Source organism: Xiphophorus couchianus, chromosome 19 (genome assembly GCF_001444195.1).
Source record: "Xiphophorus couchianus chromosome 19, X_couchianus-1.0, whole genome shotgun sequence".
NCBI lineage: Eukaryota > Metazoa > Chordata > Actinopteri > Cyprinodontiformes > Poeciliidae > Xiphophorus > Xiphophorus couchianus.
In genome coordinates, this window is record NC_040246.1 from 5,428,147 (window position 1) to 5,447,035 (window position 18,889).

Genomic DNA, 18,889 nt, shown 5'->3' on the forward strand with positions numbered 1-18,889 from the left:
TTTTTCAAAATAGATTTTTCAGTGGTATTAGTTGTTACTCTATTTAAAATATATATATATTCATATTACATCTCGGACGGAAGGTCTACAAATGAGAAGCTTAACGAAAACGGAAGCTGGCAGCAGGGAATCATCTTTGTTTTGTTCTCAACTACACTTTCCCAGCAGTTGGTGCGCATCATTTGTCAACCGGCCAGTCTTTTGTAGCAGGCGGAGCTTACCCCATGTGACGACAACCGAGTTGTGTGGATATACACTGATAAAAGTATCGTCTTGAACAATGAACAGAGGAAATAAATCTACGGAATTGGGTGAAACACCAGGTTTACCAGGATATAATCTCTAGACCTTTATATGTCATCATTTATAATCAGTTGATGACGTACTGAGCTGAAATTGCTGTGAAGGGTGGATTTCGTTCATACAGGCTGTGTTGGCCCCGTCTTTCCATGGAAACGTAGCACGGTGCGTGCGCCATTTTATGAGTGGCTCCTTCGCCTTAGAAAATAATACAAGCGCGCTTAAAAACTTCATTTTCATAATTTAAGAAACACTAACGTTTACAGTCAAATACTTAAGAGTAATTATAAACACAATAATTTTATATCAATAATTATGTTTGCCAAGACAAAGATCCTCAATATCCGAATAAGTCAGAATAACTGTGAAATTTGCTTCCAAAATAGTTTAATAAACTATTTATTTGGCTCTAGAAATTATAATAAACCACTAAACAATTTTGGAATTGTAGCTTTAGCTAAGACATAAAAAAATAGTTTCTCTCTTCTCTTTTGTCAAAAATTATTACTAAAAAAGTGGATGTGAAAACCATAAATCTTGTTTTCCAAATGTTGACGAATTTAACAATACAAATGTCAAGTCAACCTTGTTCAGGAATAAGGGAAGACTGTAACTCGATATTCAAACTATTACAGCATCTGAACACTGCTATACTATATATATATATGTATAGGCAAGTATAGTCTTAATGTAGCCAGTAATACACCATAAATGGACTTGCACCAGTTTTTTCTCCCAGTCCCAAACTAAGCATGCCAATCACAATATGGCTGCCACGCTGACGTACGATCCGGATATGACAATACTCCCAACCTAAAAGGAAAAGTCCCCCTCCGCACTCTGCTCCGTGGTCATTTCTACCCGGGTCATCCTCCGGCTGCCTGTGACGGAATGCGCCTTGTTTCCTCACTGTTTTGCTAACCTTCGAACAAACATCGACTCGCCCCTGTAAGTACAACAAAGACTTGCGAGAGTTTTTCTGCACAAGCAGCTATTTTTTTAAAAAATGTGCAGCTATAAACACTCTTTCTTACACCGTTGTCACATTGGTTGTCAGGTCAGGTCACCCGAGCAACAAACATGCAAGTGCAGCGAGTCGTTCTTAACTCTCGGCCAGGTACGTTATACAGAACCAGCGACCTTATTAAGAGTTTTGCATACATGTTGCAAACTTTTTAAGTTTGCAACATGTATGCAAATGAGAGCTTTGCATTCGCACGTGCAGGCAACAACGGGGAGCCAAGTCCGGAAAATTTCCGCCTGGAACAGATACATTTAACATCCGACCTGGAAGATGGACAAGTCCTCGTTCGGACGCTTTACCTGTCAGTCGACCCTTACATGGTAACGAAGTAAGGCATAAATATGCATTATTAATAACCTTTAGCCACTGGTCCATGGGTTGGTCTATATGTGTGCTTCTTTCAGCGCTGCAGAATGAATGAAGACACCGGTGCTGGTTACCTGGCTTCGTGGAAGCTGTCTGAATGCGTGGACGGTGGCGGTGTTGGCGTGGTTGAAAGCAGCCGCTGCAGCGCTCTCACCGAGGGAGACGTTGTCACTTCATTCAACTGGCCGTGGCAGACCCATGCAGTGATGATGGGAGGTGGCCTTCAGATGGTACGGCACATTAATCACAAGTGGTTGTTTTTTTTTCCAGCTGGCATCATTTGTTTTTGTTATGAAGATTTGATTCCATCTTGGGTTGCGTGTGCAAAAAGCTGTATGCGACAGTGCCTTTCAGAGGCGATTAACCAAGGATCTCTTTCTAGCTCTAAGGATGATCTGTGGTAGACCTACACAATGCAAAATGTAATTTTGAAGAGGGAGGCAAATAACGCCAAAAAGAAATGACAAAACAAGCAAAAGAATCTGACAAATGCTCATTTGCAATAAGTCAACTTGAGTTGATCTTTGTAGAGTTCTGGGGATGTCCACCGGCTTCGTGTTTAACCAGGGGAAGGGGATATCGCGTTTTAGTTTGTTGCTGTAACAGTAAAAATGGTTTGATTTCTGCTCTTGTCAAACCTGTCTAAAAATACAAGCCAGTGTGGGTTTTTTAAAACTTTTATTTGAAAAAAAACCCCGAAATCATCCATCAGTTTCCTTCCTCTTCAAAATTAGCCACTACATTGCGTCAGTCTACCCATAAAATTCATTTGTACAAGACACTGTTCATGAGGATCCCATACCTTTTTACAGGTTGATCCACAGATGGTTGATGGCCATCTTTCCTACTTTTTGGGAGCAGTTGGTATGACGGGACTCACTGCGCTGTTAGGGGTCAGGGAGAAGGGCCGCGTGACCAAAGGGGCCAATCAGACGATGGTGGTCAGCGGTGCAGCCGGCGCCTGTGGCTCCCTAGCTGGACAGGTACGCACACGAACCTTTAGATTTTGGGTCCACTAAGGCTTCGACTCATCTGATTACTTGAGATGTTCACATAGCAGAGTAGGAAGTAAACAGTTTTCAAGACAAAACTTCACTATAAAGTATACAAACAATTTTTACTTTAAAAAGCCTTTGTCTGCACCATCAAAAATGTAACAAGGAGCAGTTTTTGGGGTTTTTTTTAGCTTCGCTCTGTACTAATTCTTTAAAGAAGAAAGAAAATTACAATGACACACCTTTTGCTATTCAGTTATTAGTCTGTTATTAACTTGTTGATGTTTGAATTATTTTTTTTAACCTGCAGATTCATCCTTTAGTACAAATGACCAGGTGCTCACTTAAGCAATGCTGTTATTGCTGTTGTACAAGTAGTTAAATGAAAAATCTGCAGAATGTGTCGATTTTGAAAAAAATCAGATTAATCGTCAGAATATGTTATTACTAAAACAATCGTCAGTTGCAGCACTAAGTAAGATATTAGCCTTTCACATTCTTTTCACTGATGTACAATACAGACCAAAAGTTTGGACACACCTTCTCATTGAACTCAATGAGAAGGTGTGTCCAAACTTTTGGTCTGTACTGTATATCTCCCAGATCGGCCGGCTGGACGGATGTGCGAAGGTGGTTGGGATTTGCGGTTCAGACGAGAAGTGCAAAGCTTTGGTGGAAGACCTGGGCTTCTCCGCAGCCATCAACTATCGCAGCGGCGACGTCTCGGCACGGCTCAAGGAGACCTGTCCCGCCGGCATCGACGTCTACTTCGACAACGTAGGCGGCGCCACCAGCGACGCCGTCATAGAGCAGGTAAGGCGTGTGCGTCTTTTAACGCCAGCCGCGCCTCACGGCCTTCACCGAGCGCGTCGCCTTCCGCCTCTTCGCCCGCAGATGAACAAAGGAGGACACGTGATCCTCTGCGGGCAGATCTCGCAGTACAACAAGGATGTGCCGTATCCTCCCCCTCTGAGCGACAAGACGCAAGAAATCCTGCAAAGTCGGAACATCACCCGGGAGAGATTCATGGTGCTCAGCTACATGAGTAAAGCAGAAGCTGCCCTCTTTGAGCTCAGCCAGTTGGTAAAATCAGCTCAAATCAAGGTACGAAAGACGACGCGTCCGTCGGAATGTGCTCCCTCCTCCTTGGTTGATGCGTGGCGTTATTTTGCTTCCTCTTTGCAGGTGTTGGAAACGGTGGTGAACGGTATAGAAAACATGGGAGGTACGCAAGTAAAAATATATTCAGCCCTGATTTTTAGTTGGACTTTCAACTTTTTTTTTTTCTCTCTTTTTCTTGCAGTTGCTTTTTGCTCCATGATGAAAGGCGGAAACGTCGGAAAGCAAATAGTAAAAATATCCGAGTGAGGAAAGATTCCAGCTAGATAGAGCTTTTTATCCACGTCCACTGTTGCCTTCTATCGCCTGCATTACTGTAACACGGACCTACTGAACTCTTGTAAGTTTGCAACAAAAAATCCAGTGAGAAAATATTTTTTAACTCTTATTTTCTAACTGTATCCTTAAAACATAAAACACAATGCAATTTCTGAGCCTTGGCGTGACCTGGAGCCAATAAGCAAACGTGGGTCAAATCAGTGAGAACCCACTAACTATTGTGAACTCTTCTTAGTGTTCAGAGTGGAAAAATGTTTAGAATGCATCACTTTCAATAAAAATAATAATAAAAATTAAAATTGCACTAACCTTCCAACCTAATCACAAGAAAAGTAGAGCTAAAAAACTATTGGAAATTCAATACAATTATTGCATGTGAAACTGCTGAAATCAGCATTCATATGATTTTACATGCAATAACCGTATTAGACATTTTGTGGAAGGCTCAAAGAGCCACTTCTGGCTCCGATTGGATCCCTTGATCTTGAGAAATTGTGCAAAAAGAAATAGTTAAAGCACTATGAAACCAAAATAGTGATCTTTGTGCTCCGTTAAAAGGCAACTACCATTTAGATTCTTTAAAGGCACTGGTCCTACATATTGATCCATCAATTACGTGCCTCTATCTTACTGTGATCCGATTGGACTACATAGAAACGTTCGGACACAAAAGCCATACCGTAATGCACATTTCTTTATTCCACAACACTATAAACCGATAATAAAATATAGTTATCGTGGTTCTAAATCGAGTTGTCACAAGAAAAATATGTGGCAGGTGTAAAATTACCATCCATTCATACACAAAGCATCAGTGCTCCAACACAGGGGAGGGATTGCGGTAGGGGGTCACACAAACACCAGCACGTTGGTTACAGTATGTCCCCCTTTGCGTTGATGCGGAGGCGGTGGAGTACATGACGGCGTTTCCTCGCCGAGTCCGGTCGGCGTGCATTCCAAACCGGGCACATTCACGTTTATTGTTGGTGTCGAGACACTTTTTGTTTTAGGGGAGAGGGAAAAAATATCATGCATTAGGTGTTTGAAGTGAACCAAATTTGTCCAACACTGCCACCATGTGGACAGATGATGGAACGATACAGGGGACTGTGGGAGACAACGGCTCCCGTAAATGAATAAAGAGAAGATAAATGTATATTTATGTCACTGTAGAGGAAAGAGGTGCACCATTAAATTATTTTCTAAGTGTCTGGCGGCTGTTTCAGCAATAACGTGTTTTAATGTTTCTTATCCGATCAAGGATGCAACTTTGACTGTTTTCCCCTACATGGAGATTTGAACCAACAGGTGTTCCTATGTGCCGTTTTTACATCAGCAATTACAAGTAGAGAGGTGTGAACGACAGTGCAACAAATAGGTTTTCTGTGCTTTCGCACACATTCTCGACAACATGGATGAAAGAGGTTTTCACACGCGAGGAAAGCTTTCCGAGCCAAACCCGAGGTTCGGGGGCCGGAGGGAGCTGAAATGCCCCATACCCAGTTTTCAGAGTAAATTAATTACAAGAGGAAACACATTTCTTCAAAGTAAAAAACAAAACAAAAATCACACAATACAATCAAAATGAATAAATAAAAACAGCATAAAATAGTGGCTGATCTCATCACATGTTTAACACATTCATCTAAGTTTCTTTGCTAATCCAAAACGCATCTGGATTGCTTCGTGTTGGGTTTTTGTTCACGGAACTGTTTTGGAGTATAAAAAAGAAACAACAAAACAAAAACACTTCTGGAGCCAGCGTGTTGTTGAAGCGTTCACATTCCTGAGAAACAAACGGCAGCTATCTGCGAGTAAAATCAAAAATCCAAGTCGGGTTCAGGGTTTCGGAAAAAACTGACGTAAGTGTGAACATCACTGGCAGTTGTCTGCAATGAAATTGACTTGGTATACAGCTAAAATTGTGAACTTAACTTCACACAGTCCAAATGCCGATTTGATTTTCTGGATTTCTGTGTGGACTGAAGAATATGAAGTGGAATATATATATATATATATATATATATAATTTTTATTTTTTTAAAGTGCTGCACTTCTACTTCCTGTCTTATTTGTGTTCCAAGGAAAACATTGGGAGCAGTTTGGCATCTCCAGGCTTCATCCACCAACAAAACCAAGGGTTTGGAGGAGAAAAGAAGAAAAAAAAAAAAAACTTTCTTACTCATCCTTTGGCAGTGGTGAAGTGGCGTTTTGGCCAAGGCAACAAATCCAAAAAGTGCTAAATCTCAAGTAAATGAGCCATCTTTAACCACAGCAGAATACAGTACACTGTCAACCACAGTAAAAGTTGAAATATTCCTCTTATAGATAAAACTAGACGCACCGTCTTGCAAAAAGTAAACACACCCTTCAAGCTTCTCCACATTTCATCAGGTTAAAACCACAACGCTCAATGTATTTAATTGGGATTTTATGTGATCTGAGAAGGTGTCATTTAATCTCGGTTGAAATTTGTTAGCGAGCAAATAGCAGAATGAAGACTAAGGAACTGTGAAACATGGTGATGGCAGCGTCATGCTGTGGGGAGGCTTCTCTCCGGTAAAGGTAGGAAAGATGGAAGGGGGTGATTTTGAATGAAAACCTAGGGCTCCTATCGAAATATTCATGTCAAAATGTCCAGAGTAGACTTTCGTTAAAACTGCACCATAAATCAATTCGCAACCGTCATCACAGCGTTAGTGTGCAATTTAGCAAACCGTAAGAACACTTGACTGACATATGTCGTAAAGTGTTCTATTTAAAGTGCCCTGCATAACAGTAATCATTTTTTGACTGAATAAGATTTTCAATCCGCACATTATTACTGCCTGAGATTCTAGAGCTCATACAGAAAAGTGGGGACATTTCAATGAAGGGGGGGAAAAAAAGTCTGGAAATTGTGGATTCATATAGTCATCGCAAAATTCAGAAAAAACGTAATTCAGAATTAGTATTCCAGTTAAATGTTTCCCTGATATTGTGCAGCCCTAGAAATTTTCATGAATTTATACAGCTGGCAAGCTGTAAGGAAGAGTCAAAAAGGAGGAACACAGAGAAGAGAAGAGCCAGAGGAAGCAGCCAAGGAAGGAAAAAGAAAACAAAGGGAGGAAGAAGTAAGAAGGAAAGAACAGACAAATGGAAGAAATGAGATAGCATTTAGAAAATGGAATCTCGAATAAAATCTAGAAATGTTAATATTTAATACTCCCTTCCTCAAAAGAAGCATAATAATTGTGAAAAACCTCACATAGGCTGGAAAAGACTTGAAACTAGAGCAAAGATTCACCTTCCAGCAGGTCAGCAGCCTGAAGACATACAGAGCTGCAATGAAATGGTTTTGCTTAAATGACCTAGTCAAAGTCTAGAACTAAAGTCAAACCTGAAAATCTGGAGTCAGACTTAAAAATTGCTTTTCGTCCAGTCTGTCCGACTGTGAGCCATTTTGAGGGGGGAATAGCTCAGTGGAAACATTTCAGTCTCTAGATATGACTGCTGCTCGCTTGTGGACGCATCCCTAAAAAGACAAAGTATTAACTTTGCAAGATTCAACACAAATACGATAAAATCCCAATTAAATATATTAAACGTCATGGTTTTAAAGTGACAAAATATGAATAAATGCTTTTGCAAGGCAGTGTGTTATGTGCCCTTTATGCATCCGAGATTCATTTACCCTTAAAACGCTGTACAGATTGCTATGAATATGGCCACAAATGTGCTCGTCGGTGCTTTACAAGAACATGCATATTAAATAAACGGTACTATCTAGAAACAGGAGAGTTCGGTGTTGATCTGTAGAGAGAGAGAGAGAGAGAAAAAAGACGGCCGTCGCCGGGGGGAGGAGGACGAGGAGGAAGGAGGGAAGTCGGGCTTTCAGGGTGAGGAGAGACAGCAAAATGTATCTGTGAGTCAGGCTCAGGGTGCAACAGTGCAAATTACTGTCAAGAGGAAGAGTTGCTCTTGCCGCTGTCGCGAAACAGAGGGGCGGGGCCCGTCCAGGCCCAGTAGACCAGGACCAGGCTGAGCGCCAGGGCCCACGTGCGGACGGGAGACAGGAAGAAGGCCGTGACGCCGTAGGTCTGCAGGAGGAAGTAGCAGGAGTGGGCCTGCCAGGTGAGCAGCAGCAGCATGAAGACGTGCACCGCCACGGTCCAGCCGCGGCGCCCCGGCCGCGCCAGGTGGGACCACAGGGTGTTGCCGTGGCAACGGTGGTGAAGGCTCCAGCAGAGGTAAGAGGTGAGGGGAATGTTGAAGAACAGCAGCTGCCAGAAAGAAAATGAGATCACTTATCATGCTCTTTTTTATCTTTCCTTTTAACCGAGATAAGTCTGGACTATAGTGACGCAAGCTATTGATTAATAAGTTAAACTAAAGTTGATTGATCTGATCAATCAACTTTAGTTTAATTGATGAGCATTTTCTTAAAAACCTCAGTTTTCTCTGTTATCAAGAGGGACTTTTCATAACATGAAGGGCTACTTTTTTCAAAATATGCTGAATTAGAAAAAAGAAAACTTAAAATATTTTCTGTCAGCTGTATTAAAGACTCACTGAATAAACAGAAATTGGCGGTTTTTCACATTGTTAATCTTAGACATATTTCTAAAATATAACAAAACAGGAAGCTCTTGAGTTGCTGAATAAACCATTAATCAACAATCAATGGGAAGTCAGTTAATTGTTTGCATCCCCAGTCTGGACAAAGATGCTGTAAAAAAAAACAGCAGGCTACAAATATTGCTGATATTTACATGGACTTTTTAAAGACACGTTGCACACATGAAAAAAAAACAAAAAAAAAACACGTCCCCAAGGAGTCTTGCATACATAGAGAGATGCAGAAGCGATCAATGAAATCAATAGTCTTACTTGAATGACTCCAACAACATAAGTGAGACTTCCTTCCAGGAAATGGCCGTCGATGAACACGCCGAAGGCGAAGCAGGCGCCACCGTGTCCGTCTATCAGCTCTCCGATGAACCACGGACCTGACAGGAGGCACGCGGACAGTTCATTCTTTACGCAGAGTGACAGAGACGTGCTCAGGAGAGAAGAAGTGTATAGCGTTACACATCCATACATCTATCCAGTGTCGAAAACCCCGGGCAGGTCACCATTTTTCCATTTCTCTATATATATTTAATGAGTTTCTAAAAACACCACAAGTCTTTTGTCTTCTACTTCACCGCTGTGCACAAGTTCGTGTTGGTTTGTCAAATAAAATCCTCCAAAAATACAGTGAAGTTGGTTGGCTGGTTTTAATGCGACAAAGCAAGAGAAAGGTTCTTTTGCTAAACCTCTGTTATAATGAAATAATTATTGTTTCCAGCTTTAAGTAAAACAAAAAATCCCAGAACTTAAGAAAAACAATATTAGTGTTTTTTTCTTTATTTACAAGTACATAAAGATAATCTCCTGATATAGTGAGAATTTATAAAATTATTTGCAGTTGGGTTTTGCCAAGCGATTATGAGAGCCTCATATCTTATCCTACAGCTGAGTGTTATATTTATTTATATCTTCCTCTGTTTAAACACAGATTAGATGTTTCTGGAGGTTAAAACTAACGCTTAGTCTAAACCGGCGTTTCCCAATTCCGGTCCTCAGGCCTCCCTGCCCTGCATGTTTTAGGTGTTTCCCTTCTGCTACACACCTGGATTGAATATATGGGTGATCAACAGGTTTCTGCAGCACTTGATGGTCATGCAATCATTTGAATCGGCTGTTCTGGAATAGAGGCACATCTAAAACATGCAGAGCAGGGGGGCCTGAGGACCGGAATTGGGAAACGCTGGTCTAAACGATACGGCAAAAAGCGAACTTCAACGATTTTAAAACAACTCCAGTTTCCAAAAATGTTAAGATTCGTTGCAGGCTGTTTTTGCAATCCCTTATTTTATTTCTTATTTACCTTGAGATCAGAAACGTCTTTTGCAAGTGCATCCTGGCAGATCAAGCATTTGCTGAGGAAAACTGAGCCGTTTTTAAATATTTGACATTTCTTTCATGGGTTGGGAAAAACTGAAACATTTAGGTTAAACATCAGGTCTGCAGTTTTCTGGGTGAAACTCTAGATTGAAAAGGCGAGTCAATATTACAAAGTGAACAAAATTGTTTATTTGAGAATACTTTACCGAGAGAATGAGACGACAAAAATGATAGGAAAATGTTCTAAAAAATGTTATGTTTTTGTTTCATTACACAAGTATTCATCTATAAATCCAGCGTATTATTTCTGATGCGTTTATATATATATATATATATATATATATATAATTTCTGTGAATACACAAGTGCATCTTCACAAATTAGAATCTGATCAAAATTAAAAGATACCTCGATTTTTGTTCATTTTGATGATAATGGCTCGCAGTCAGAGAAGATTCGGCACATCAGAAAAAGTGATTATTTCATAAGAGATGCTGGACTGAACATTCTGTAAGTATTATTAAAAATAATGATTTAAATATTATTTTGGATTTTTTTTTTTTTTATTAATCCTAAACAGTCAATGTAAGAGTGAAGAATTGCAGGTTACCAACCTAAAGCTGTGCACAGGTTCAACATCAGTAGAGAGTAGTAGAACAGGTCCATTTTACTGATCAGGTGGAGGGACACACAGATTTGAGAAAAAAATGCTGCAAAATAAAGGGAAAATATAATTAATTTGTAGCTCAGAGTATTCGTCGAACTAATTTCTCAGGTTGAATCAGAATGCCATTCTCATCCAAAGCTCCAGAACACGGCTTCGCGACTGATCGTCTGCAACAGCTCACCTCTGCTGGAAGAAACATGGAGGAACCTGAAGGCGATGAGCACGCCGACATTCAGAAACACCGTGAATATGAAGAGCGCTCGGCCCAGGATGTAGTGATCCGTGAGCAGGATGAAGGACTGAGCAAAACCGAAGCTGGGACTAAGGGTGTCCTCCAGCGTGAAGTGCTGCTCCCGCACCACTGACCGGCCCGCCGAGTCCTGATGCAAACACACGCAAGTAGGAAAGCGTTAAAGCACAGTTCCTAAGCACTCTTGGGACTCACAAACTGAATAAAAAATTTTAGAAATCACATTAGCACCGACCTCCACTTTAACTGTAATCGTGTGCAGGCCAGCGAGGTAGCGGGACGGATCCCACAGCAGGACATGCAGGGGCCCTCCGGCGGCGCGGCCGGTGCCCAGCGGCTCCCCGTCTATGCTGACGTGGACCGTGGCGATCGGAGCCTCGGAGAAGGCCAGGATCCTGCAGAAGTCACAAAATCACAGTCAGACAAAATGACATTTATTTTTCAATGAACATGCATTATAACATCTGAGTTTTACACCGTGAGAAACTTTATGTGGAAGAACTTTTTCTTCCACATAAAGAAAGAGTTAAAATCCAACTGTCCATCAACTACAACTTTTCTGACACACATAGAAAAACTCAGTCAGATTATTCATCATTGAAGAAAAAAAACTAAACAAACAAAACCAGAAACTCAGTGTTTAGTCTATATTTAATCATCAAAGTGCACATTGTGTCAACTTTTCCCTCTGCAATTTTGTTTATCTCATTCCTTCTATTAATATAAATGGAAAATTTTGCTCATCCTATCAAATAATTCTGATAGTTTATTTTGAACAGCCCGCACCAAATATAAAAGTCACTCGAGACCAAAAACATTTAGAAAAACAAAAAGAAAGAGAAGAAAATTAGACAGACCAAACATCTTTCCATTCTTCTCCAGATTTTTAAAACAGTCAAATTACATTCCAAATTTTTCCAGACACGTTAAAATTTTTTTTTAAATTTACAGGCACCTAATGTGCGTTGATCTCCGTATCCGGCCCAGAGGCTCCAGCCCTGGGTGGAGGTACTGCGCGTCCTTAGGGTTTGTGATGAGCACTGCAGGCCACTGCTCAAACTGGAGGTCAGAAAAACTCAGCAGGTCATGGTCGAAGGCCAGGACCCTGAACCTGTAGGAAAACATCAAAGAATTTTTCTCAGAAAAAAAAAAGAAAAACAACTAAAAAGTTGTCATTTCGAAACGTTCTGTTGCATCACACACCTACGGTTGTCCATCCAGTCTCCGAGCTCCAGCTCCAGAGTGCCATGCGGATGGCGGCTGTGGAGGACCGGCATCAGGCCGCCGAGTGTGTGCAGGTGGCCACACAGATACGCCACGGCAGATCTGAACACAGAAAGTCCAGACCTGAGAACTGGGAATCTACATGAGCGAGCCTGGGCCACAATAGTATAGCAGTGTGATGCAAGTTCAGGCTGCAGGCGAAACCAAGTGAATGAATAGTTGCACCACGACAGCGTGACATAACCCGTCTTTTGTTCTTTTTAACTTTCTTAACCTTCCTACCTCATCGTGTCTCTGACCCCGGGAGACGGCGAGACGATGGTGGAGGTGGTGTAGTGTCCAAACCAGATGGATTGATTGCTCGTCAAACTCTCTGCTCTGAACTTGTTCAGCAAGTCCATCTGAGTCTAACAGACGAATCCAGAAAAATAGAAAATGTCTTCAAAGACAAGAAATAGGAAGAGAACAAAAAAAACAAAAACATGGCCTTGCAAGAGCAGTTTTGCTTCTTTCACAAGTTTTTTCCCCCCACCTTCTGTTTTTTTCCTAAAAATAGCCTAATTTAACCATTAGAAAGAAGGTCTGCTGCAGATTATTTTCACAATGTTTGACCTATAGTTTTTGACATTTTTTGTTTCTTTATTATTTATCTTACATTGTCTGTTATACTCCTAATTGCACTGACTGACCAAATTAAAATTGTTTCGTTTTTTCATGTTTGACCAAGCTTGAGAAGCTATTCGTGAATTAGCTAAATTACCAATATGCTGAGGAAAGTTGCATGAATATAAAAGGAAACATGTTTTAGGGTTTTATTCCAATATGCAGATCAGTTCCGACAAAAAGGAAGAACATTTTTAAACAACATAAAAAGGTGGATCTTTCAAAATAGGCAATTTCTCAATGACAAGAGCTTTGTTAAAGCAGCTCCTGCTCTACAAAGCTGAGTCCATTTCAAATAATACAGTGCACCGCTTGATGATGTAATGTTGACGAGGGTCTGGTTACCAACACATATGCCATTACACCTCTATTACCCGTTTTAATGGGTGACCTAAATTCACAAGAATTAAATTATATGAATCGACAAAAAAGCTCAGAGCAGTCATTTGCATGAAAAAAAATTCGATCAGAAATTGGGACATGTTTTTTTTTTGTTTTTTTTTATAAACAGGGCTTACCTGATTCAGGATCCCGAAGAAATTGTATGGCCGTTTGGGTCCAGGAGTCAGGGTGGCGTCCACACAGACAAAGGAGTAGTTACCAAACGGGGTCGTGTGAACATAATGAAAAGAGCCTACTTTCTGATTGGCTGAGTATTTTCTAGGAAAGAGGACAAAACAAGCAGAGGCGACGTGAGCAGCAGGAGGGCGGCACGGCGGTCGTGTTCGGAGCCTGAGCCTCGGAGATAATTTAATGCATTCTAAATAAATACATTAGCCTTGTCTCACAGATAAAAAATCAGGACATTAAGGATTATTAGGGAGGCAGGAGACAAATCAACATTAAGAGGCGGGGAACTATAAAGCATAATAACTGTCAAAAGGCAACGCAGTGAGTCTGATCATGTAGATTCGGGTTCTATTTTGGTCTATATGAACTCTAATCTGCTTGCAATGCGGCGAGACTTGTGTTTCAGGAGCACCAAAGACACAACGATCAGATTTATACTGCGAATGCGTGAGCTCAACATTGAGCAGGAATTAGGGAGCGTGTTGATTATTTACTAACCTGTAATAATTGTTGACACTATCCAAAGACATAATGTTGAAGGCATCTGCAAGCAAAATGAAACGGGAGAGAGTGAGAAGCATCTGAAACACACATAAGCTAACACGAGGTTTTTGCCAGTTTCACCAACTCAAATGTAAGACTTTTTAAGACCACTATGAATAAAATTCTAGACCTATATTGGGGCAGAAATGAAGAAAAGAACTGAATTAGTTTTTGGTTTTTTTCAGGGGACCAAAGGTGTGAAATTTCTGGGGCGTTTTTGTGGCTCTTGGCAGCCGCTTTGACACAAGCGTTTTTGTGAAGAAGAACATAGCATTGTATGTGTTGGCAACATAAGCGAGCTAGTGGCAAAGACAAACGTCGTCCAGCTAACTGTTGATAAAGTTACACACACCCAAGATAAACACAAAAAAATCTAGCTGGCTAGCTGCTAATGCTTGCTAATGCTAGCAAGTATACCGCTACGTTTTGCTAGCAGTAGACTGCAAGTAGCAATATACTATCTATGTGCTAATGTTAGCTATATCTAGGTATAGCCAAGCTATTAGCTAGGTAGTATTAGCAGCTTGTTCCCTCACAGTACGCAGTACAACTCAAACATTTGCCTACAAGAAAAGTCCCACAAGAAAAAAACCTACATAAAATATACAAGATTAAGTCCTAAGTCCTGTGATTTATGCATTTAAAGGCAACTTACATTTTCTTTAATGACTTTAAGATATTTTAACGTCTTAATTTTGGATGCATTAATTTAAGACTTTGTGCAGAAACCCTTTAACACACAGGTGTCAAACTCAAGGTCAGCAGGCCAAATCCGGCCCACCCCAGCTATTTTATGTGGCCTTCTCGACTTTGGAGGACCATATAAATGAAACCGTCAAGATAAGTTGTGTGCCTAAATATTATTTCATATTTATTTCATGTCTTATCAAATCATTGTTTTACTCTCATTGTTCCAAATTTTGTTCAGTGCAAAAGAATTTTCAGTAGCATTTAAATTTATGAGGGTCTCTGTGAATGCAGTGAAAGCTACTTATTTAGATTTTAACTGTTTGTTAAGGGGTAGTTTTATCAATCAATTCTGCAGCAGCCATCCCTCTTTAGGACGTCAATGATCTCGATGTGGCCCAAAGTGGAAATGAGTTTGACACCCCTGATGCAACAGGACGTAACTTAATTGAAAATGAAAGTTGACTGCGTGGCATTGTATGTGTAGATCGATGGGGATTTTCTGCTTCCTGAAAAGGCGGTGAAGACGTCCTGAGTCATAAAAAAAAAAACTCCCTTCTGATTCCTGAGAAAAAGTCTTCTGTAAACTCTCAAAATAAGGAGCTGTCCCAATAAATCGGCCAGCTTTTGGTAACATTTAACACCGCTGTGGTAACCTACCATGATTTCCTCGAATATCGATCCACTTGGTGCGCTCCATCACTCGCGACTTCTTCAGGACGTTATGATAGGCCTGCCATTCCACCTCGTGCTGGAGGGAACCCACCTTGCTCTCTGTTTTGGCATCTGTCAGGTCCCCTGAGTAAAAACAACAACAAACGGTCATCTTTTTTAGACTGCATGAACAGGACCCATCCCCATTCTCTCCCAACTACATGCTGCCTGGGATTTTACCTGTTGCGAGCACTAGAGCCGGTTTGATCACATCGATGGTGTGGGTGCAGAACCTCTCGAAATCCGGAGTACGTTTTGGGTCGTGAAAGCGACTGATGTGAATGTCCGACACCTTGGATGGGACACAAAAACAGGATGAAAACAAAGATATAAAATAGCGTTAGTGCACAGTGCCTAAAAAAAAAGTATTCACACCCCTTGGTGTTTTTGTTTTTCCCTCCAAATTTTGTCACATTACGATCATAATCATCAGAATATGTATGTGTTAAAGTGGCCCAGTGAAAAATCCAGACCTAAATCCGATTGAAATTTGTATTATCACAGTGAGAAAATGTGAAAAGGTTTAAGAGGTGCAAATACTTATGCAAAGCATTGCTGTCGGCTGTAAAGCACAAGAGATCATGGTTTAAACACAACCTGCAGTGGTATTGAATCACCTTTTCTTTTATTATCTGGCATAATACTTCGCTGGTCAGTGACCCCTTTCTGTCAATCATTCAAAAAGCCAACAAAGCCGGTTTTTAGCTCCGTAAAGCCAAATCCATGCATCATGGTCACACTAAAGCATTATGGGGTTTGGTTAGACTTCATCCAGGGGACTGTCACAAAATAGAAAAAGAAAATGATAGCCCACCTGTACAAACCAGAAAATGTTGTTCAACTGGTCGCCGGGAAATGGTGGAGCGCTTCCTTTGGGTCCATCTCCATCACTGGCACTCGGGTGCCGAATGCTGCGTTTAGGGTGCCACGCCGTGTCATAGCTATCCAGCACCCAAGAGGTGATGAACGCCAGAGCCAGTCCGAGGACAACCAGCGCACCGAACAGCTTCAGCATCCTCCTGTAGTGGCGAGAAAAGGGGGGCTAGCTGCCGCCGTCTGTCCCGGACAGGGAAAAAAAAGCTAGCTACTGGCGGCGGAAACAGCTGAGGGCACGAATCACACTAACATTGATATTACACACTAGCTAGCTACATGGCTAAAGCTAAGGCTCAGACCGTTTTTGTTGCTGCCATCGCGGCCACAGGAGACGCATTGAGGTGCTTGGTTCATTCACGGCTCCGTTCGGCTGCCTTCAGGGACAGACGGGAAGTATATCGGAGGTCTATCCAGCTGTTAGCTGCCTACCAGCTTCATACAGCTTGAACCGGTTAGCGGGGAAACGACACCACGAAGCGAAGAGAGATTATGTGACAACAGGAGCTCCCACTCTGACATTATTTTCAGTATCGCCTCAACCTGCGACCCCCTTCCTATTAATTTGTTGCCTTCTGCAAAAAAAAAAAAAAAAATAATTACGTAAGATGTAGCCAATTTACTACGGCTTGAGGGATTTTTTGAGACGTTGATGTATTTCAATTTTATGAGGATTGTGAGTAAAGCAAGAGGAGTATTGGAGGGGAAAACATTTGCTTTAGTTTAGTTTTGTTGAAGATTAAAATAAAATATATATATTGCGAACGATCTTGCCAATGATTTAAAATATTTCACATAAGAACATGGCAAAAGTACAACCGTAAGTAATACAAGTTGCTATTATGTTAGTAACCAGTCGGCCAGTAATCCAGATCAATTAATTTATTTATTTAACCTATCATTTAAACTCTTTTTTTCTGTCTGTAAATGCATCAAGTAGGATGTTTTTTGATGCAGTTTGGTTAGTTTGTTAAAACTCACAATTTCTACCCTTTCCAAATTATATCTGTACAATGATTTTTTTATTATGCACTCCACACCATGCTTACTACCTACACTCTCCTATACTTTACCCAACAAGTTAGCTGCATTAATATTTAGCAAAACAATCAAAAGCAAAATCTTTTCCAGTTCTCCACATTTCAAGATACAATATGCTTTTAAATGAGGCCTACCTTATTTAAAGAGAAGCTCACACTGACGATTTTTCTGGGACGCAAAAAGGTGAAATAATCCAACTCGTTTATGCTAATATTGCTCGCCATCGCACCTACTCGGTCTACGCCAAACCACGCCCACATACACTCGAGCTCGAGGCAAGTCCCTCCTGATTGGATGAATCCTGTGGCCGCGGTAAACTGAGGGGGCGTGGCTAGACGCTCAGCCTGTTAGGCTGAGTGTGGCTGTCAGAGGGAAAGACCCGGGGATTTTCTCCAGTAGGTTTGACACCAGGTTTGTTGAAAATTTTACAAAATGTGACACATCATTTCTAAAATGTATTTATTTTTAGGTAGTTATTTTTAAGTTGTTTATTTTAACAACTTTATTGGAAATGTTAGCCGTACTAGCCCACTTACCAGCCGTCCCTGCTAACCCTATATTTCACACTTGTAATATTGTTCCCAGGATATCTCCAGAAATGAAAGTGTCTGTCCCTGTGTGCTTTGAAAACTGCAATCATATATATATTTCTTTTGGAATAATGGCATCCTCCTCGCTGAATGGCCTTTCAGTGCAGGACACACTATGAATTGACACTGTCTTACCAGCTTCAGGCAGCATCTTCACAAGGCCTTTGACTTTTGTTCTGGGGTTTATTTGCACATTTAGGACCAAAACATAGACACCTGTGGAACACAGAACCCATCCCCTAAGATGGCGTCATGCTTATGATGCGTATGATGCTTATGGCATCATAAGCATCTAAATTCACACATTTAACTAAAAATACAATCTCCCTTACTATGTTCACTTCTACAGATCATATTTATCATTACATTAATTTTAATTGTGTTAACATGATAAACAGCGAGACTCAAGTACTTATTAACGAGTTTTGTTGTTAGGCATGGGTCACAGCATAGGCGTAAATCCCGAGTGGGTCTGGGGGGTCCGGACCCCCTCCCCCAATCTTGGAAAAGTCTAGAATTGTGTCCCCCATGCCTCCCAAAAAACAATTAAAAAAATTATTGAAGAAACATTTGCATTTAAATAATATCAATATAAAAGGGAAAAATAAACAAAAACCTAAATAAATCTGCCATTTATCCCAGAAAAAAGTAAGAATTAATTTTTAGGTCCCCCTCTCCCATTGTTAGAACAATGGTTCAGTCCAAAGTGTAGGAGGAGCAACAGCAGCGCCTCAGACGGCAAAGGCTTGTCAGAACCAGGATTAGGGCGACACACAGATAAACATTTTCTAAGTCTAATAATGAAGTTGCATATGTAGTCTTCAGCTCACGGGTTCCCTCTAGTGGTCTTTTAGAAATTTACACTTTTTCCAAATAAAATTGATTGCATCATCTCATTAGATGCACTGGATTTTCTGGAATGCATTTTTACGCAAAGGTTCACAGCCAGATGCTATAATAACAACAATAATATAAGTAATCGTCAAAAATAGTAATACTAAACTGATTTTATAGGGCCCCTACTGCGCGTGCGTGGAGCTGTAAACTGTCAGCGCG

The 18,889-nt window shown here is 40.9% G+C and overlaps 2 protein-coding genes across 3 annotated transcripts; one reads left to right on the top strand and one right to left on the bottom strand.

Annotated features, from left to right (window-relative positions):
* The first annotated feature begins 1,067 nt into the window (after positions 1-1,067).
* On the top strand, positions 1,068-5,101 carry ptgr2 (prostaglandin reductase 2). Of its 2 annotated transcripts, none has more exons than XM_028000866.1 (9): positions 1,068-1,267; positions 1,358-1,417; positions 1,526-1,644; positions 1,729-1,920; positions 2,503-2,673; positions 3,289-3,498; positions 3,580-3,789; positions 3,871-3,910; positions 3,989-5,101. In XM_028000866.1, the coding sequence occupies exons 2-9, from the start codon at positions 1,381-1,383 to the stop codon at positions 4,051-4,053; spliced, it is 1,044 nt and encodes a 347-aa protein (XP_027856667.1). In that variant the 5' UTR covers positions 1,068-1,267; positions 1,358-1,380; the 3' UTR covers positions 4,054-5,101. The 2 variants fall into 2 exon arrangements, with proteins under 2 accessions (XP_027856667.1, XP_027856668.1); XM_028000867.1 differs by having other exon boundaries at positions 1,069-1,247; positions 1,352-1,417.
* tmem62 (transmembrane protein 62) lies at positions 4,760-16,779 on the bottom strand. Its single transcript, XM_028000865.1, has 14 exons — positions 16,505-16,779; positions 16,144-16,348; positions 15,510-15,621; positions 15,276-15,413; positions 13,884-13,929; positions 13,334-13,475; positions 12,435-12,559; positions 12,132-12,254; positions 11,884-12,039; positions 11,164-11,323; positions 10,860-11,058; positions 10,626-10,721; positions 8,953-9,071; positions 4,760-8,345 (listed from the first exon to the last, which is right to left on the bottom strand). Exons 1-14 carry the CDS (start codon positions 16,540-16,542, stop codon positions 8,025-8,027), a joined length of 1,980 nt encoding a protein of 659 aa, XP_027856666.1. The 5' UTR covers positions 16,543-16,779; the 3' UTR covers positions 4,760-8,024.
* Positions 16,780-18,889: the final 2,110 nt, after the last annotated feature.